The following is a 16,249-nucleotide window of genomic DNA, read 5'->3' on the forward strand; positions in this document are numbered from 1 at the left end:
ACCATATTACTCATAGTAAAAAATTTGAAATTGTTAATATCATATGCCACATGTTGAGACATTTTGGTGGAAAGTCAGTGGGATTTCCAGTTGTAGATGCTGGTCAATCAAAAAGAACAATCAGGACTAATATCCATGAATAGAATTTAAATCAATCGATCAATTAGGATCAGTAAATACACATTTTGGTAAAACCATTGATCAGTTGGGGACTCCACTGACTTGTGAAGCTTTTAGAAACACTAGAACTAAACCTAGAGAAAATCCTGACTGTGCGGGCAGGCGTTCAGCCAAGTCTCGCGATGTTTGCGCGTGAGAGCCCATAGTGGCGACGAGAAGTGTGGTGGGCCTGAGAGAGGAGTTGTTGTCGAAGCAGCAGAGACGGCGGAGCAGAGCAGGGGGTGTGTGAGCGTGTTTGCGGGGCCGAACAAGGAGCACAACACGGCGTGAATGAGAGAAGCAAGCTGGCGGGTTTCAATATGGCATCCGGAGATACGCTGTACATTGAGACAGACGGCTCGGAGATGCCGGCCGAGATCGTGGAGCTCCACGAGATAGAGGTGGAGACGATACCGGTGGAGACTATCGAGACCACGGTGGTCGGCGGGGATGACACCGACGACGAGACCGAGGACGAAGACGATGACGAGGACGGGCAGCCGATGATTGCGCTGCAGCCGCTGGTCACGGACGACCCACACTCGATCCATCACCACCACCACCACCACCATCAGGAGGTGATCCTGGTGCAGACCCGGGAGGAGGTGGTCGGCGGGGACGACTCGGACATGCACCCGGACGGCGGCGGGTACGAGGACCAGATCCTCATCCCGGTACCCGCTCCGGGGGTGGAGGACGAATACATCGAGCAGACTTTGGTGACTGTGGCCGGGAAGAGCTCGGGGGGCCGGGTGAAACGAGCAGGCGGCGGTGGGAAGAAAGCGGGCAAAAAGAGCTACCTAAGCGGCGCGGAGGCCGGCGGGAGAAAATGGGAGCAGAAGCAGGTGCAAATAAAGACACTGGAGGGGGAGTTTTCTGTCACGATGTGGGCATCGGGTAAGTAACGCTGGCCCTGCCGCGTCTGTCAGCTCCGTTGTTAGCCTTTGCATGAGGCCTCGTTGCCTGGGCGTTGTCCTGCTGCACCAGACTAGTTCCTGGAGTGGTCCCGTTGCACCGCGGTGAGAAGAGACGAATATTCCGCGTTTGTCGATGCGAAGCCCCGATGTATCACTCCGATATGTTTTTGTTTTGAAGGGAGGCCATGTTTTAGGTGTTGCTGGGCGCCGCCATATTCCCCGACTCTAGTAAGTATGGCGGCGGCCCCGAAAAAATGGCGATAGTCGCGGCCAAGCAGATATGGCGGCTGTGCTCGGGGGCTGAGACAGATGGGGTTTTCCTGTGTCCTCTAACCGCAGTTCTGTGGCGAATTCACCGCGTAACTGCAGCGTATTCGCCGCAGAACAGTCCCGTTAAGACGGTCAAAGTTTAAAATGTGTGAAATATTCGACCAAGGCGCTATTCAGCCAGTTAATGGTTTCGCTGGTTAGCTCCGGGTGCTGGCGGAGCTAGTTAGCCACACAGGCTAGCGTCTGCATCATGCTAGCAGCCTGTGTGATGGTACTGTGAGCACACTAACACCAACCAGGGGCTAATCCAGCATTAATATGTAGGATTAAATAACAGCAGAGAGCTTTTATTCTTTGTTTTGCTGAGCTGCCAAATGAGGAAAAAACAGCTTGAACTGGTTGTTGCCGCTAATGAACCCGTTCACTCTGCACACAGCCAAGATCTGTGGCTATTTATAGATCACAAGTCATTTGAATGAACAGGGACATTTTAATTTACCGATTCACTGCAGTGTCGTGTGTTAAGCTGTCATTTAAGCATTTTTCATTACATCGAAAGGGGGATTTTTTTTAAGCAGATTTTGGCGCAAACTACAAAGTAAAAAGTGCAGCACTATCTGCAATAGGGAGTGAAATTAAATATGTAAGTAAATGCTGCTCAGAAATTGTCATATTTCATGATTCCTCCATATTCGTGCAAACGGCAATGTCACTTTTGTTATAACCAGAGTGGAAGTAGTAGACGTTTTTATCCCCCCTCAAATTTGTATTTAGGGAAACTAATGCCTGTTAAAGCAAATTGTGTAGCATTTGTGAGTGTTTTTCTGCACAAAGTTAATTCTAATTGCCCCCACGCAATGATTTTCTTTAATTGTAAACTATTTTAAGAAGATGACTTATTAGTATAAACTAAATAAGTGTGGCACTCTCGGCTGTAGGAGGTGAACTATTTATAAGTAAATACCTCACTGTTGGTGTGTAGAACTGTCATTGTTATGTTATTTCAAAGTAGCTATGCAATAGTAATATGACTCTCACTGCAATTCAATGACTCTCAGCAGCAGATCTGTTCATCCCCCAGGTCTGCAGTCAGGGACACAGTACTGTGTTATCGGTTCAGTCTCTGTAATTTTGTCCTAGATACTAATAAAGACATCGACCATGAGTCGGTGGTGGAAGAGCAGATCGTCGGGGAGAATTCCCCTCCAGACTACTCTGAGTACATGACGGGGAAGAAGCTGCCCCCTGGTGGCATCCCAGGGATCGACCTGTCAGACCCCAAGCAGCTGGCTGAGTTTGCCAGGTGAGTGTGAGTCGCAGGGTCTCTGCAGAACTGGTTCCCAAGAGTCAATGTGACTGAGAGGAATAATTAAAAGCACATTATTAATTCAAATGAAATTAAATTAAGAGTACAAAATGTACTGTGTTGGCAAAAAATACCAATCTTACATTTTTGTGTAGCAACAGGTTTTTTAATTTAATTTTTATATTTAAAGCTCACATGAATACAAAAAATAAGAATAAGTTAAACGTATGTCTACTGTATGTGGTAAGTATTTTATGGGTAAGGTTGCTATTGATAGGACATCACAATAAGAGATATTAAGTACCTAGATGTTTATTCTTTTGTTAATTTTGATAAATATAAACACTTTATCACCAGGATTTGTCATTTTCAGTTTAGACACTTTTTCATTTTCATTATTGATTTTTCATCCAATTATTTTATCATTTAGTCTTTTAAAGTGTCAGCAAATACTCATCAGAGTTCTAATAAAAGATGACCTTTCTAAATGGATTTTGTGCAATCGAGAGTTAATAACTCACTGAGAAAAGAAGCAGGAGCCGATACATTTAGACAAGGATATGCATTTTATTTAAATATTTTCAAACATTGTTTTGGCATTTATTTGACTTAAGTGTCAATCAGTGAAATGTAAAGCTGTTTTTTCCCCAGCTGTTGTGTGGAGGTGAAATTTCAAGCAGCAATGTAGCTACTGCGGCATTCACCCCATCACTGGAACTCTGATAACTAAGAAACTCAACATTAAACTCCCCGTAGCTAATATGGGTGCATGTGATGATGGGATGGCAATGAAACGTATTTGTTTTTGTTTGTTAAACCCCCCACGTGTCCTTCTTATTCCAAACAGAATGAAACCCAGGAAAGTCAAAGAGGACGACGCTCCCCGGACGATAGCTTGCCCTCATAAAGTGAGTCTGATGACACTTTCCCTGAACAAACGTTACGACCGCTTTACTGTGATATGAGTTAATTGGTCCTAACGGGTGAAGAGTCTTACATTGTTGCTTTTTGTGTGATTGAAACATGAAAGACAAATGTTATTGAGCAGTTAAAGCGGCACTCAAATTTAGAGGGTAATGTTCATATACTCCGGAGAACAAACTCTACCTGTTCAGCTAATATAAAGTTAATCTACAATATTGTCTGCTATAAGAGTGAAGGTGTTAACAGAACATTAACACTTCTGTGGAGAATGAAGCATGGTCCACTTATTTGCACAGTTTAAACTTGATTTAAATTTAAAGTGATAAAAGATATTGAGGAAACTCGACATTACAGTGTACTTTCGGATTGTATCAATTGGTCATAAATATGGATCATCGGTTATAATTATAAACAAACTCAATCTATTTTTACTAATGACAAATGAATCGATGTATTATTCAATAATACATTATTCATAAATTCACAGTGTGGTATGTGGACCCGAGGCTAAGGACCAACAATAGCTTATTGGAGTCAGTAGTTAATAAACCTGTGGTCAAATCAATGAAACCAGATTGGGGGTTAACGCTGCTTCAATATAAAAAAAAAACTTGAACATTTCCATTTTTCTGTTCACGAGAAGCATCTAATGACGTGAATGGTGCTTTGCAGGAAAGAGCTCTCAGAGGATTTATGATCAAGAGATGTTGATTTGCATGAAGCTGGAAATGTTTACGAAATCGTCTCAGGCAGTTTAGATATTCATCAGTCCACAGTCAGGCAAACTGTCTGTAAATAGAGATGATTTAGTTCTGTGGCTGCGCTCCCTTAGAAGAGGGCGCCCAGTGGAGAGGACTCCGAAGACACTGCAGGATGATCAGTGACGTTATAAACATCTCGAGATTTACAGCTAAAGGCTGACAGGAATCATTGGGGCTGGTCAACATCTCTGTTTGTGAGTCTAATACATGCTCATCATGGTGGAAGCTGCTGCTGCTGCTACTACTCTCTAAAACAAACATCACTGAGGGCTGAAGTTTAACAGCTTGACACTTCAGAGCACTTCTGGGAAAATGTTTAGTTGACTAATGACACTAAATCTGCTCTCAGACGCAAGTCCAGATATTTGCCAGATATTTTCCAGAGGGCCTGGATTAGAGACCTCAAATGTCCAAGGAGGTTGTCCCAGACATTTTCTGGAACTTGTCCTGCAAGCTCCCTAGTAAAATATCAAAGTGGTAAAAGTTAGAACAGCAGGGAAATTCACATCAACTGAGTGGATGTGTCAGTGACACCTCTAACACACAATAGATGTGAAACTGAAAAACACAAACGGAATACAAATATCACGGTGATGATTACCTTTGCTTACGATGATGTGCTGTAAACAACCAAATACAGAGTTTATATGTCATGTCCTGCCCCTACGTCATTTTTTATTGTATCACTAAAACATCAGCTGAATAGTGAGGTACTGCTGATTTTCAAGGCTGCTGTGCTCTCTCTTGGCTTGTGGAGCTGTACACTTTTGAAGGGAAAATTAATTCCTATATTTATCGAGGTCTTTTACAGGGCACTGTCAAGCTGCCTGCCTGCCAGCTGAAATTCAGTAGAAACTGCGTAATGCAGCAGGACAATGACTGAACCGTGAATAAATCTACAACAGAACCACATCAAACAAAGAAAACCCACCTGCTGGAGTGTCCCAGTTAGAGCCCAGACTTGAACCCAATACAGATGCTGTGAAATGAGCTCAGACAGGAGCTCACACCAGACATCCTCTGAATATGTCTGAGCTGAAGCCGCTCTGTAGGACGAACGCTCCAAAACTCCTCCCGAACATTGTGCAGGTCTAATCTGCAGTTACAGGAAAAAAGCTTGTTTGATGTTAATTCTACCAAAAGAAGTTTCAACAACTTGTAAAATCCAAGGGTTCACATAATTTCTTCAGCTGGCTGCGAATGATAGTGTTTTCAACATAGACACAAAAGATTATTATTGTCATTAGCTTTCACATATTGTTTGTCTACGTTTGACATTTAACATTTAATAACCAAATTATTCAGAAAACCAGTTTCTTAGTTTTTCCTTCTGCTGCATATGTGTTTATTTAGAAGCAAAAATCTTATGTTGCCCCACTTTAGCATCTCCTAAACTTTCTTTATGTTTTTCTCCCCAGGGCTGCACAAAAATGTTCAGGGATAACTCAGCCATGAGGAAGCATCTCCACACCCACGGCCCCCGAGTGCACGTCTGCGCCGAGTGTGGCAAGGCCTTCGTCGAGAGCTCCAAACTCAAACGCCACCAACTCGTTCACACAGGGGAGAAACCGTTCCAGGTCAGCAACGTCACACTCCCCTCCATTAATAGAGACACTTGGAACTATGTTTACATTATAAGCACATAAGATAGTTCCAGTTTGGGAAAATAAGAAATGCTCACTTTAAGGGCTCAGAATGAACACCCACCATGTACTAAATTAATTAATACTGTAGTTAACTTAGTCTGTGGAGGATAACTCATTGGCCAAGACTTTGCATGAACTCAGAGTTTGGGAATACACTGAAAAGTTAATGGCTAATTATTTGAATCTACTCTCTGTAATGACTGGCATATGTCAGTGAATATTAAATCTTTTGGCGGGTGTTTCTGATGGGTAAATAAGGCCTTTTCAGTTTTACCCATAATTACCGCTGCCATGTCTGTCAAGCTTTCTGTGGCTGAACGTATACAATTCTATTTATTCTGATTTATAATCAGAATGTAAATATCAAGAAAAAACAGACATCATGGACTGACAACCGATCATTTCTGTAATCTAGAATGATGTCAGTCACTAGAAGATTTAATGCTCTACTTTAGCAAGTTAATCATTTATAATAATCACTGGCTGACTTTTAAATGCTTTCGTCTGACTTGTTATTTAACATGAGAATATTGCAGAATAATCTAATAAATGTTTTATATCCTTACATACATGATATCCTAAAATACTGGGATCAGGCTGCATGTCTCATGTGAAAAGTCAGCCTCTTCATCAGCTGATGGCAAACAAGAAACTAAATTTAGTCTAGTCTTACAGTCTACAAGTAAACAATACCATTGTTATAAGTATAATGCGGATAAATTTAAGCTCAAACTGTTACATTTCTTCTTAAATAAGCAGTTTTCACTTTTAACACGACATAAAAAATTGATTTTTGGATGAGGACTTACTTTGTTTGGCAAACCTTGTGTTGTTTTTGTTAGCGTTGGCTGAAGCTTAAAGTTTCCAGAATAGATTCAGAGCTGTGAGACAGTGCTAAGGAAGTGATGGGCAAATACTATTCACTTGTTTATTGTGACCCCAGAAGCCAATGTCGTATCTGATGCAGGGAAGAGGTTTATCATAGCCATTGTCACAGTCACTGAAGCTGACACTCCTCTCCTCTCCCTCTCGTTTCTTAGTGTACATTCGAAGGCTGTGGGAAAAGGTTTTCTCTGGACTTCAACCTGCGCACACACGTGCGGATCCACACTGGAGACCGACCCTACGTCTGCCCTTTCGACGGCTGCAATAAGAAGTTCGCCCAGTCAACCAACCTAAAGTCTCACATTCTGACACATGCCAAAGCCAAAAACAACCAATGAGAACCCGTCCACCAGCGTCGAGCCACACAGACGGGGAAAAAAGAAGAGCATCCTGGCGGCACACCCCTCTTTTGAAGATGGAATGAAAGGCTTGAGACTTAATTGATTTATATTACAAAAATGTGACTTTAAAAAAAAAGAAACACTGAAAATCAGCTAGTTTTCCTGCGTCCCCCTCTCTTCTGCTGTCTTATTGGATGAGGAACACAGTGACTATTCCCCAAAACTCGGCCAACGCGCTCCCCTTTGTTTCTCCAGTGGCGCTCAGCTGCCAGAAGATGGAACTCATGGACACACATAAGAGACTTATTTTTACCAGAGTGAGCAGAGAAGCAGCGATCCTTTAGTATCTTATTTTCTCGCATAGCTTTTATTTTCCTCGAGTGTGCATATTGTACACTTGACTCAGGCTATGTTTAGTAAGATGGTGATTTTATTTTTCTTTCTCCTGCATAATGAGATCATACCTATGATACATAACGGCCTCGGTCTTGTGTGACCCGTCTCACATGTATGAGAAATAAAAAAAACGGCTGTTATGTTTGCTTTCCATACCCTCTTTGGTTGTACTTTTCTCTAACCACAAAATAACCTTGTATACTTGTATTGTATGGCTGTATTACGATTATGTAGACATAGATAGAGGTGTGATTTAAAGTGTTAACCAATTTAAACTTTTAGTCATGAGTTGCTTTATATTTTCTAAGAATTGTCTTTACACAGAATAATGGGTAATATACACTTACTCTGTCTCATGTAAAGTATCTGAAGCGTACATTAACCTGACTGCAAGACCATCATTTTCTTTGTTAGAATGTAATGTACAGCAAGGTCAACCATTTACTTCCTTTGTTGATATTTACACCCATGTATCTCAACTGCCCACAATAAAATGGGTCATTGCAACCCTGTCAAAATACACTAAGTTTTTACTCAGTGTATCTTTTTGATAAACCACTGATGCTCTTCATTTTATCAATATAGAATCAGTGTGTCTGATGAAATATCATTTTTTTTAAACAAGCTTTAGGTACGATGACCGAGACGTCTCACAGAAAACACAAATGCAAAAGCGACACAGTGGAAGCACAACCACAGTGGATGTTGACATGAAACATGCGTTTTAGTTAGCAGGTGCTTTCGAAAACTCGGTCACACCAGCCACAGCTTAAAATGTGCTGCTTGTGTTCTTGAGGTTTTTAGGTACAGGTGCTTGGAGCAGCCAGAAAGGAAGAATGCACAGTTGTGTGGCTTTTTTTGTCGTGTTGTCACTTTTGCATTCTTGTCGTTTTTAATTGCATCACTGTTTTCCGTTATTGCGCTTGTGTGAGGCCTCTCGGCCACTGTATTCAAGCTCTGGTGTTCAAGAAAAACAAAGAATCTATAATGAAAGTCATACATAATTTTCTATTTGAACTTATTCTTCATAATTTGCTCAGGACAGAAAACTGCCAAATTTCAGTGTTTAACACAAAAGGCTCCCACATCCTTTTCCCTAACCTCAAATTAATTTCACTTTCATTTCCCCACTGCACTTGAAAGCAGCGCTATTTGTTGCTCTCAGATATTAAAAAAATTCCCAGCCACTCCTCCTCCACATGAAGACGTCAACATTAGTGGAAAGCACCTACAAAACATTTACTGATATATATTTATAATAACACATGGAACGTTTTAGAATGTTTTACTCACATGTACTGTTTTTGTTTATATAACCCAGGGAAATTTATATGAAAGCTTATGTTAGTACTTTGATTACAGATTAGAAAAAAAAATCACATTTAGAAAAACATGATCCATTTAGAACATCCATCCAATGGGCCCAGGTAACGAGTGGCAGGGGCCATGGAAAGGTCCCTGGATATGAACCAGGAGCATTCTTTCTCTAAGATGACTTTGAACTAACCACTGCTCACCTGTTCAATATCAAATGATACAGAGAAATATGAGCATTATTAGACATCTTGGAATTAACGTCTGGGGGATTTGTACTGAATTGAATTAAACATACAGAAGATTCCTCCATTGAGTCTTCCTAAGCATGTGTGTAATTAAAAAACGTAACTCTCCTCAACGACAAGTTTCAGTCTTCATTTGTATTTAACTGACTAAAAAAAAACTTTTAGTGAAAGCTGCCTCAGCTCAGTGGGATTTCTCCACTTCCTCCTGGGGTCCGCACTCACACAATAAGTCCCTTCCTCTTTTTCTGCTCAGCTAAGCAGGATTAGCACAAAGTGCCGACCTCAGCATCCTGCTAAGATCCTGCTCTTTGCTTCTGATCCTGGCCATCCTGCACCCGTTCCTGCTGCCCCCTACAGACAACAATATGTAACGACCTGGACCGGCCTGGAGACAGTGCTGTCCATGGTGCTGAAACCCAGAGACAGCAACCACATCAGGCCAGTGTGTGTGTGTGTGTGTGTGTGTGTGTGTGTGTGTGTGGTAAAGAGCTGTTTGAAGACTTTTCTGATCTTTTGTGACATCCCCTGTCGCCAGGGTCTGTCACAGGGAACGATCCAACGAGGCGAAAGAAAAGCAAAAGGGAGATCTGTTACTTTGAATTTCTGCTGAGGAAATAAAATTGATTCGGCTCAAGTACGTTCTAGATGTGTTATCGGCTTTTTTATACTCTAAACAGCTCGGTCCGACTGCTTGAAATTCAGGAGCAGGCGCACGTTTTCCTTTACCTGAGACCAACTCTGACTGGTGCGATGCCATGCGATCCTCGGTGTATGTCTGTGCGTGTAAAGCCAGATTCCACTGGCCTTGTTTTCTTTGAGCGGGGGCATTTATTCCTCAGATCGGTTGTTTTGATTGACAAAGGCAGAGGAGAGTAAACGTGCTACTTGTTATGCAGCGGAAGTCTGTCAAGCCTCCAACACCTGCTCTCTTTCAGATGCTTATTTCATTATGGCTTCTCTCTCCCAGGAGTCAAGGCACTTGTGTCATTTTTTCTCTCTTTTTTTTCAATTTTTTAAATCCTGTGCTGCGTGTTTACCTGGATGTTATTCCCCTTTATCTCTCTCAGTCTCCGCTTTGGCCAAGTCTCAGCTTATTTGCAGCCGAGTGTGATCTCACCTACGATCTTGACGCCTGGAATTTATTTCATTAGTCTGTTTCTCTCTCTCTCTCTCTCTCTCTCTCTCTCTCTCTCTCTCTCTCTCTCTCTCTCTCTCTCTCTCTCTCTCTCTCTCTCTCTCTCTCTCTGTGACAGGAATCAAACAACGGTTTATCACACCGAGGCATACGGGGCCGCCTCAGCAGGAAGATACCCACAGTTTGCATAACTAAAGTCCTTCATCTGTGAGTGGAGACTAAATCAGGAAATCCGCTCAGATCAATCCCTCAGCCCCTCGTCTCTTCATTATTTATTTTACATTTCCTAATAACACTCCTGCCGCAAGGATCTTTCCCTTGCTTGCGATCTGCTTGTCAAGAGCTGCGTTATGTGGTCCTGTAGCGTGAGATGCAAATAAATCCTCGGGCAAATAATCACCAGAGTAAACACACGATTATATAAGCTTTGTCCAACATTAATTTAGTGTTTTATTTGTTTACATCTACATAAATTAAATGTTTCATCCTACAAAACTCTACTCTGCAAATACGGAATTGTACAAATGGGCTTTAATTTGTGTAAATCCTTGGTTATAAACCCTGTCAGTTAGTTCTGATGTGTTTTACCCGTCCATGGCTCTATCACACAGTCAAATTAATTGTAAGACATTCAGGACATTATCATTTATTTAGTTCAATCTGCAGGTCAGATCTCTGATTTTAAATCAGCTCTAGACGTGTTTAAATCTCCTGAAGTGCCCCCTTTTTTTTTGCAGTGGGCACAGACAGAGATGCTATTTCCATGCAGAAAATATGTTGCCAAGGTAACAGAGGAGAGAGTGTGAGTGTGTGTGTGTGTGTGAGAGAGAGAGAGGCTGAGATACCCCCTGAATACCAGGACTGGCTCTGCAGACGTAAAGCACAATGCTCCACCCTGCATGTCAGCATCGCTCCGGCAGAATTTCAACCCGTGTTTGACGCTTGTTACAGATCCGAGGCCCCGACTGCGAACACTTTAAATGTCAAGCAATTTTATTTCTGCCTTTGTTCGGCGATGTGACAAGGCGCAGAACAGTGTGGGCTGTAATTCATCTACTACTTTTCTGTGCTATCTTCATCTCACCTCTGGTCCCCTCATGAGCTCGGTTTCTCCGCAACTTTGTCTCCACCTTCAGTGCCTATACCGCCTGCCTACAGACTGCATTCATCTCTTCACCTCGATGCATCTTCATCCTCTCTCTCCATCTGTACACCTGTCTCCTCTCATCCTCTCTCTGTGTCTGTCAAACTCAGATTTGCTTGATTGACATGGCCTTAATTAAATACACTGCTGTTAAAAACAGCTTGTGCAAGGTTTGCTTGAATACAAATTTAACCTTCAAAATGAAAGGAAAAAAAAGATGAGACAGGAATAGATGTGTACATTACTGTCTTAAATACATACAATATACAATCATCAATCATCATCTATCTCGATAATCAACTATTTCTACTCATTTATCCTGCGAAAAGTATTTTTTCATTTTCATGTAAATCATTATAAATTGTTTGTCCTTTGAATTTCATTGGTCGGTAAGTGATGAAACGAAATAAATCGAGAAACATTGATGTACATTCTTCTCGATTCCCTGACATCTAATAGCTCTCAGTAGAGCACAAACCTCAGCCAAGGCCCAGCAGTCCACTTCAATTCAACCAAGCCGCATCAAATTGCACACACTCAAAGATGTCAGTCCCGTCTGATTCATCTAGAGCCATGAATTATTCACTGGGATATTGGTGAAACTGTCAATAAACTCGCAAGGATACTGAAACTGATAAAAAAAAAAGCCTGGTTCAGCATCAGTTTTATTGGGTTCTTCCCTGACAGACACCACATCCTTCCACCAAGTCTCATGTCTAATGCTAACGCTAACCAACAAACACCAATGGAAACACCACACACTGTTTTGAGTGACAGAAAACTAGATGCTTTTACTATTTAATTAATTACAACAAATTTGAGGTTCATCTTATTTACTTGAGTTTTTTTCTCCTAATGCACTATTTTATAATATATAAAGGAGCAGACTGAAGCAGTGGCTCCACAAGTTTACAAAGATCAGTCTCTAACTGGAGGTTACTTGTCATATCGACCTAACAGTGTGTTTCTACTCTGAGTACATTTGGCTGCAGTTCAGTTTGCCTTGGGTATAATTCTGAATGCAGGACTCTCACTCTCTTGTGTGAACGTTGTTAAATTGCTCCTTTAACTTATGTAAAGCATGTGAGCGCTTCCTCCACAAATGAATCAGTGTAATCAATAAAGAAAATATAGTTAGTTGGAGCCCTTCTACAATATAATATAAAATAATGAGGCTACTCAGAAGAGCTTTGCTTCGGTGAAGATCTCAGTTCCTCTTTCTTTTTACGAGATGCAGTGCAGCAAACAGAGTTGAGATTCCGTTTCCTCTGTGATGCTAGGTTTGTGTTCACACTTTGTTCACATTGTGTTCAGTGTTTTCAGTTTGACTTTGAGTTTTGCCTTTTGTTGCAGATCTCCAAAGATTGATGTACTGTTTTTTTTGCTTCAAGTTGTACGGTCCATATTGAAATATGGCAGTCAGTAGCTTCCCTTTGAACCAAAGCCAAAAAATTACTTTTATCATGCCGCATACTGCATTGGGTGGTTTAATAAACAATTCTGTATTACTCTTTTGTGAGTGTTTTCCTTTTTTGGGTGTGTTTTGTGAAGCACTTCTTGTGAGAAGTACCATATATATAAACATATATTTATTTGACATATTTATTTTATTCAAGTTGTTTCCTAAACTGTTTTTATTATATTGTATTAACAGAATATATCAGTAATGAACAGATATTTTTTTTCCAACTCTCAATTTTATTTTATCCGATATTTTATACTCGTACTATATTTTGTATTTGTATTTCATTGCTATTGTCTTGGTCTCTTTATACTCCTGTTCTTTGCTGGTACAACTATAACAAAACCGTATTTCCCTCGTGATCGATAAAGTATTTTAGATTCCGTTAAATAATAATAATAATGATAATTATTATTATTATTATTATTGCTTTTCTCCCTTCTTCTTCATTCCAGACGTCAATCACATACAAGATCCTTGTCACGTCCCCACACTGAAGTTGGAAGAAAAGACCTTGGCCATTGCATCTACATTTCAAATCAGCGACATACAGGGCTTTGATTGCCCTACACTTCACAAATGATGTAGAGCTGGTTAGATCAAACGACCTTTAAAGTCTTGTTTATGAAGAGCCACCTGACATTCTCAATTTTACCCAGCGTGCCCATGTCCCGCTGGCTGCGTCGGATGACAACTGATCAAACAGGAGCTACGGGGCCACTTCAATGTTACTTTCTGTCCATATCCCCATGGTGCTCGCACGTATGCCGTATATGGCCAATTAGCGTGAAATTCATGTTAAATGTGACACCATGGTTAGACATCTCAACTCAACAGGAGCACTCAGATGAAATCACTCTGAGCAATAAATAGAATTAGCACTCAGATACGGAGTCAATTCATAATCCCAGTGTGAGCCGGTTATGAAAGCCGCGGAACAATGCAGATTTCAGTGTGAGGACGGAGAAATGATTCAGCTGTGGCCGGGAGGAAAAGCAGGCATGCGTGCAGTAGCATGTAATAGTTTGGTACCGCTTAGTTTCTGTGCGATTTCGGAGCAAAATAATGTGGCCCATGACCTCTCAACAGCTTCCTATCCTCCATTAGGCCTAGCAGAAGCCTGAAGCGATAACAAGATTAGCATAAGCACTTTTAGTAAGTCACTGTGAAAGGGATCCTTAAAGAGGCTTAAACTGTCCCCCCCCTTCACCGGCAGCTGATACATAGTTGGGAGCTGGCTGGCACATCTGTCTGGCTGCCGCACTGTTCTCTCTAACACAAGCAAATCAATGTGAGATCCATCATTGGGGGACTCTGAGTGAACAGGCGGAGAAAAAACCACAGACAGGGAGGAAATCACTTCTATAGGCGATAGGACCTATCAGGCAAATGGGCAGAAAATGGTTCCTAATGGTGCCTGGTATGTCCGGTGAAAGCTGCAACCAGCCTCTTTGTCGTCCATCCCCCCTGGAGCATATGTAACTGTGAGAAGGAGCAGAGAGGAAGAGGAGGGAGCATCTGTTCGTTCAGCGTGGGAACCCCTCGGGGGGTGCGGCGCGATAATCTGGGTTCATGTCAAAACCATATCTGGTGTCTGGTGCTGCCGGGATGATGCCGTGTCATTTCTTGGAAGCCCCTCAGTCAGCATGCCCGGTGGGTGGCCTCCCCTCTGCTCACTCTCCAATGGGATCTAAAAAAATGCTGCATCGTTTTCTGCGCGTCTCTGTCTGGGGTTTTATCGAAACCCTGTTGGTAATCGAGACGTAGTTGACTCAAAAAGCTGAGGTCATAAAAAATGACTGTCTCCGAACTCTCCTGAACCGGCGAAACCAGGCGCAGGAGAACGCCGCTACAATTCAGCTTGTGGCAGCACAACTTGGTTATCAGCTTCAGTCGTGAGTTAGACGAGACAGTAACAGCTGGTGCTGAGTAAACAAGGAAGTCTTTAGATTTGACCATTTCAATTATCTCGCCCCTGCCCAGACTGCTGTTTTCCCAGAAACAGTGATCACATTCACTATTAATGAGCCATGATGTTCATCCTGGACCCATTTACTCCTCTCAATAATGCATACTCTTCGGAATTGCCTGTGCATATTTTACATTGTGCCCACCCCCCCTCCCCCTTCCCCTGAGAGGAATATCACTGGTGTTTTGGTCGCATTTGCTATCTGGCCCCAGGCCCTCTCTCTCTGTGTACTCCCAGGGATAATACTTGACAGGGATACAATGTCTCATGTGTGACTCTCTGACTAAGAGGGCCTGCTGTGTGGAGATAATGAAACATCGAGCTGCAGCACGCGGAGTGAAAGGTGCGAACACACTTGTTGAGGGACCTCAGTCTTCTTCAATTAAACATTCCTATTACTGTCGTGTCCAACTGGGATTCTAATGGGCTCTTCAGTTTGTTCAAATAGGCTCAACGATCTCTTTAAATAAGACAATTGACCACAAATTGGACACATCAATGCTCCCGATGTGATTTCCCCCCATCATCATGCTTGTCATTAAAAGCGGGCAATTGTGGTATCGAGGGCCATGTTGGTTTAAGTGCGACGCTGTCCAGGGACTTCCTGTCAGAACTGAGGGAAACTCACACAAAGGAATGAAAAGCCCATTAGCGGTGACGGCCCAAAATGAATTAAATCCGTGGAACATTGATGCTCCTGTTGAAAGAGAGAAGGGAAAAGGATCCGACCCTGGTGCATTCGAGCAGCACATCAAATCAGCCCAGACTGACAGGGGCCGGCCCACAGACTGTGTTTGATGATGGACAACATGGCTGCCCCACAAAAGTGAAGCCAAAGCCTATTAATCGCCACCTGGTGGCTGGCTGCAGAACAGGATATAAATCCTGCCTCCTCTATGTTAGTGAATGGGACATGGACCAAACTGAAAGTAGACATTCTTGTCAAACTGATGTTTGTTTATGTGTTCATTTTTATGGTTAGTTTGGTTTTATTTGCTTATTTCATGCTATAACAATGGGGTGAAACGTCATGATTGAAAGCTGAGACTGACCAGCAATAGGTCAAGCGTACGTATTGTCGAAACATTTCGAAGGCTCCTCCAAATGCGGCTGAGAAATGTGTCCTTACATCCCAGGGAAACGAAGGCTGCAACTCCATATCCCAGGAATCACTCTGCTTCGGTGAAAAACCTTTTTATAAAGAGGTATTGTAATGGCAAGCAATTAAATGTGAAATGCTTGAATATCATGCTTCAACTCTACGAAACAGCCAATGGCAAAAAAAACAAGGGGCATACAAACTTTCTCGTCCAGTCACATTGCAGGTCTGTTGCTAAGAGACAGAGGCAAGGACGGGACGAGCTGGTGCCTC

At 42.2% G+C, this 16,249-nt stretch overlaps 1 protein-coding gene across 2 annotated transcripts; it reads left to right on the top strand.

Annotated features, from left to right (window-relative positions):
- The first annotated feature begins 325 nt into the window (after positions 1 to 325).
- Positions 326 to 8,127, top strand: yy1b (YY1 transcription factor b). 2 transcript variants are annotated; one of them, XM_053445379.1, is made up of 5 exons: positions 326 to 1,056; positions 2,487 to 2,649; positions 3,500 to 3,560; positions 5,756 to 5,914; positions 7,024 to 8,127. In XM_053445379.1, the coding sequence occupies exons 1-5, from the start codon at positions 480 to 482 to the stop codon at positions 7,204 to 7,206; spliced, it is 1,143 nt and encodes a 380-aa protein (XP_053301354.1). In that variant the 5' UTR covers positions 326 to 479; the 3' UTR covers positions 7,207 to 8,127. The 2 variants fall into 2 exon arrangements, with proteins under 2 accessions (XP_053301354.1, XP_053301355.1); XM_053445380.1 differs by having other exon boundaries at positions 2,499 to 2,649.
- The last annotated feature ends 8,122 nt before the right edge of the window (positions 8,128 to 16,249 follow it).

Source organism: Pleuronectes platessa, chromosome 17, assembly GCF_947347685.1.
Source record: "Pleuronectes platessa chromosome 17, fPlePla1.1, whole genome shotgun sequence".
Lineage (NCBI taxonomy): Eukaryota > Metazoa > Chordata > Actinopteri > Pleuronectiformes > Pleuronectidae > Pleuronectes > Pleuronectes platessa.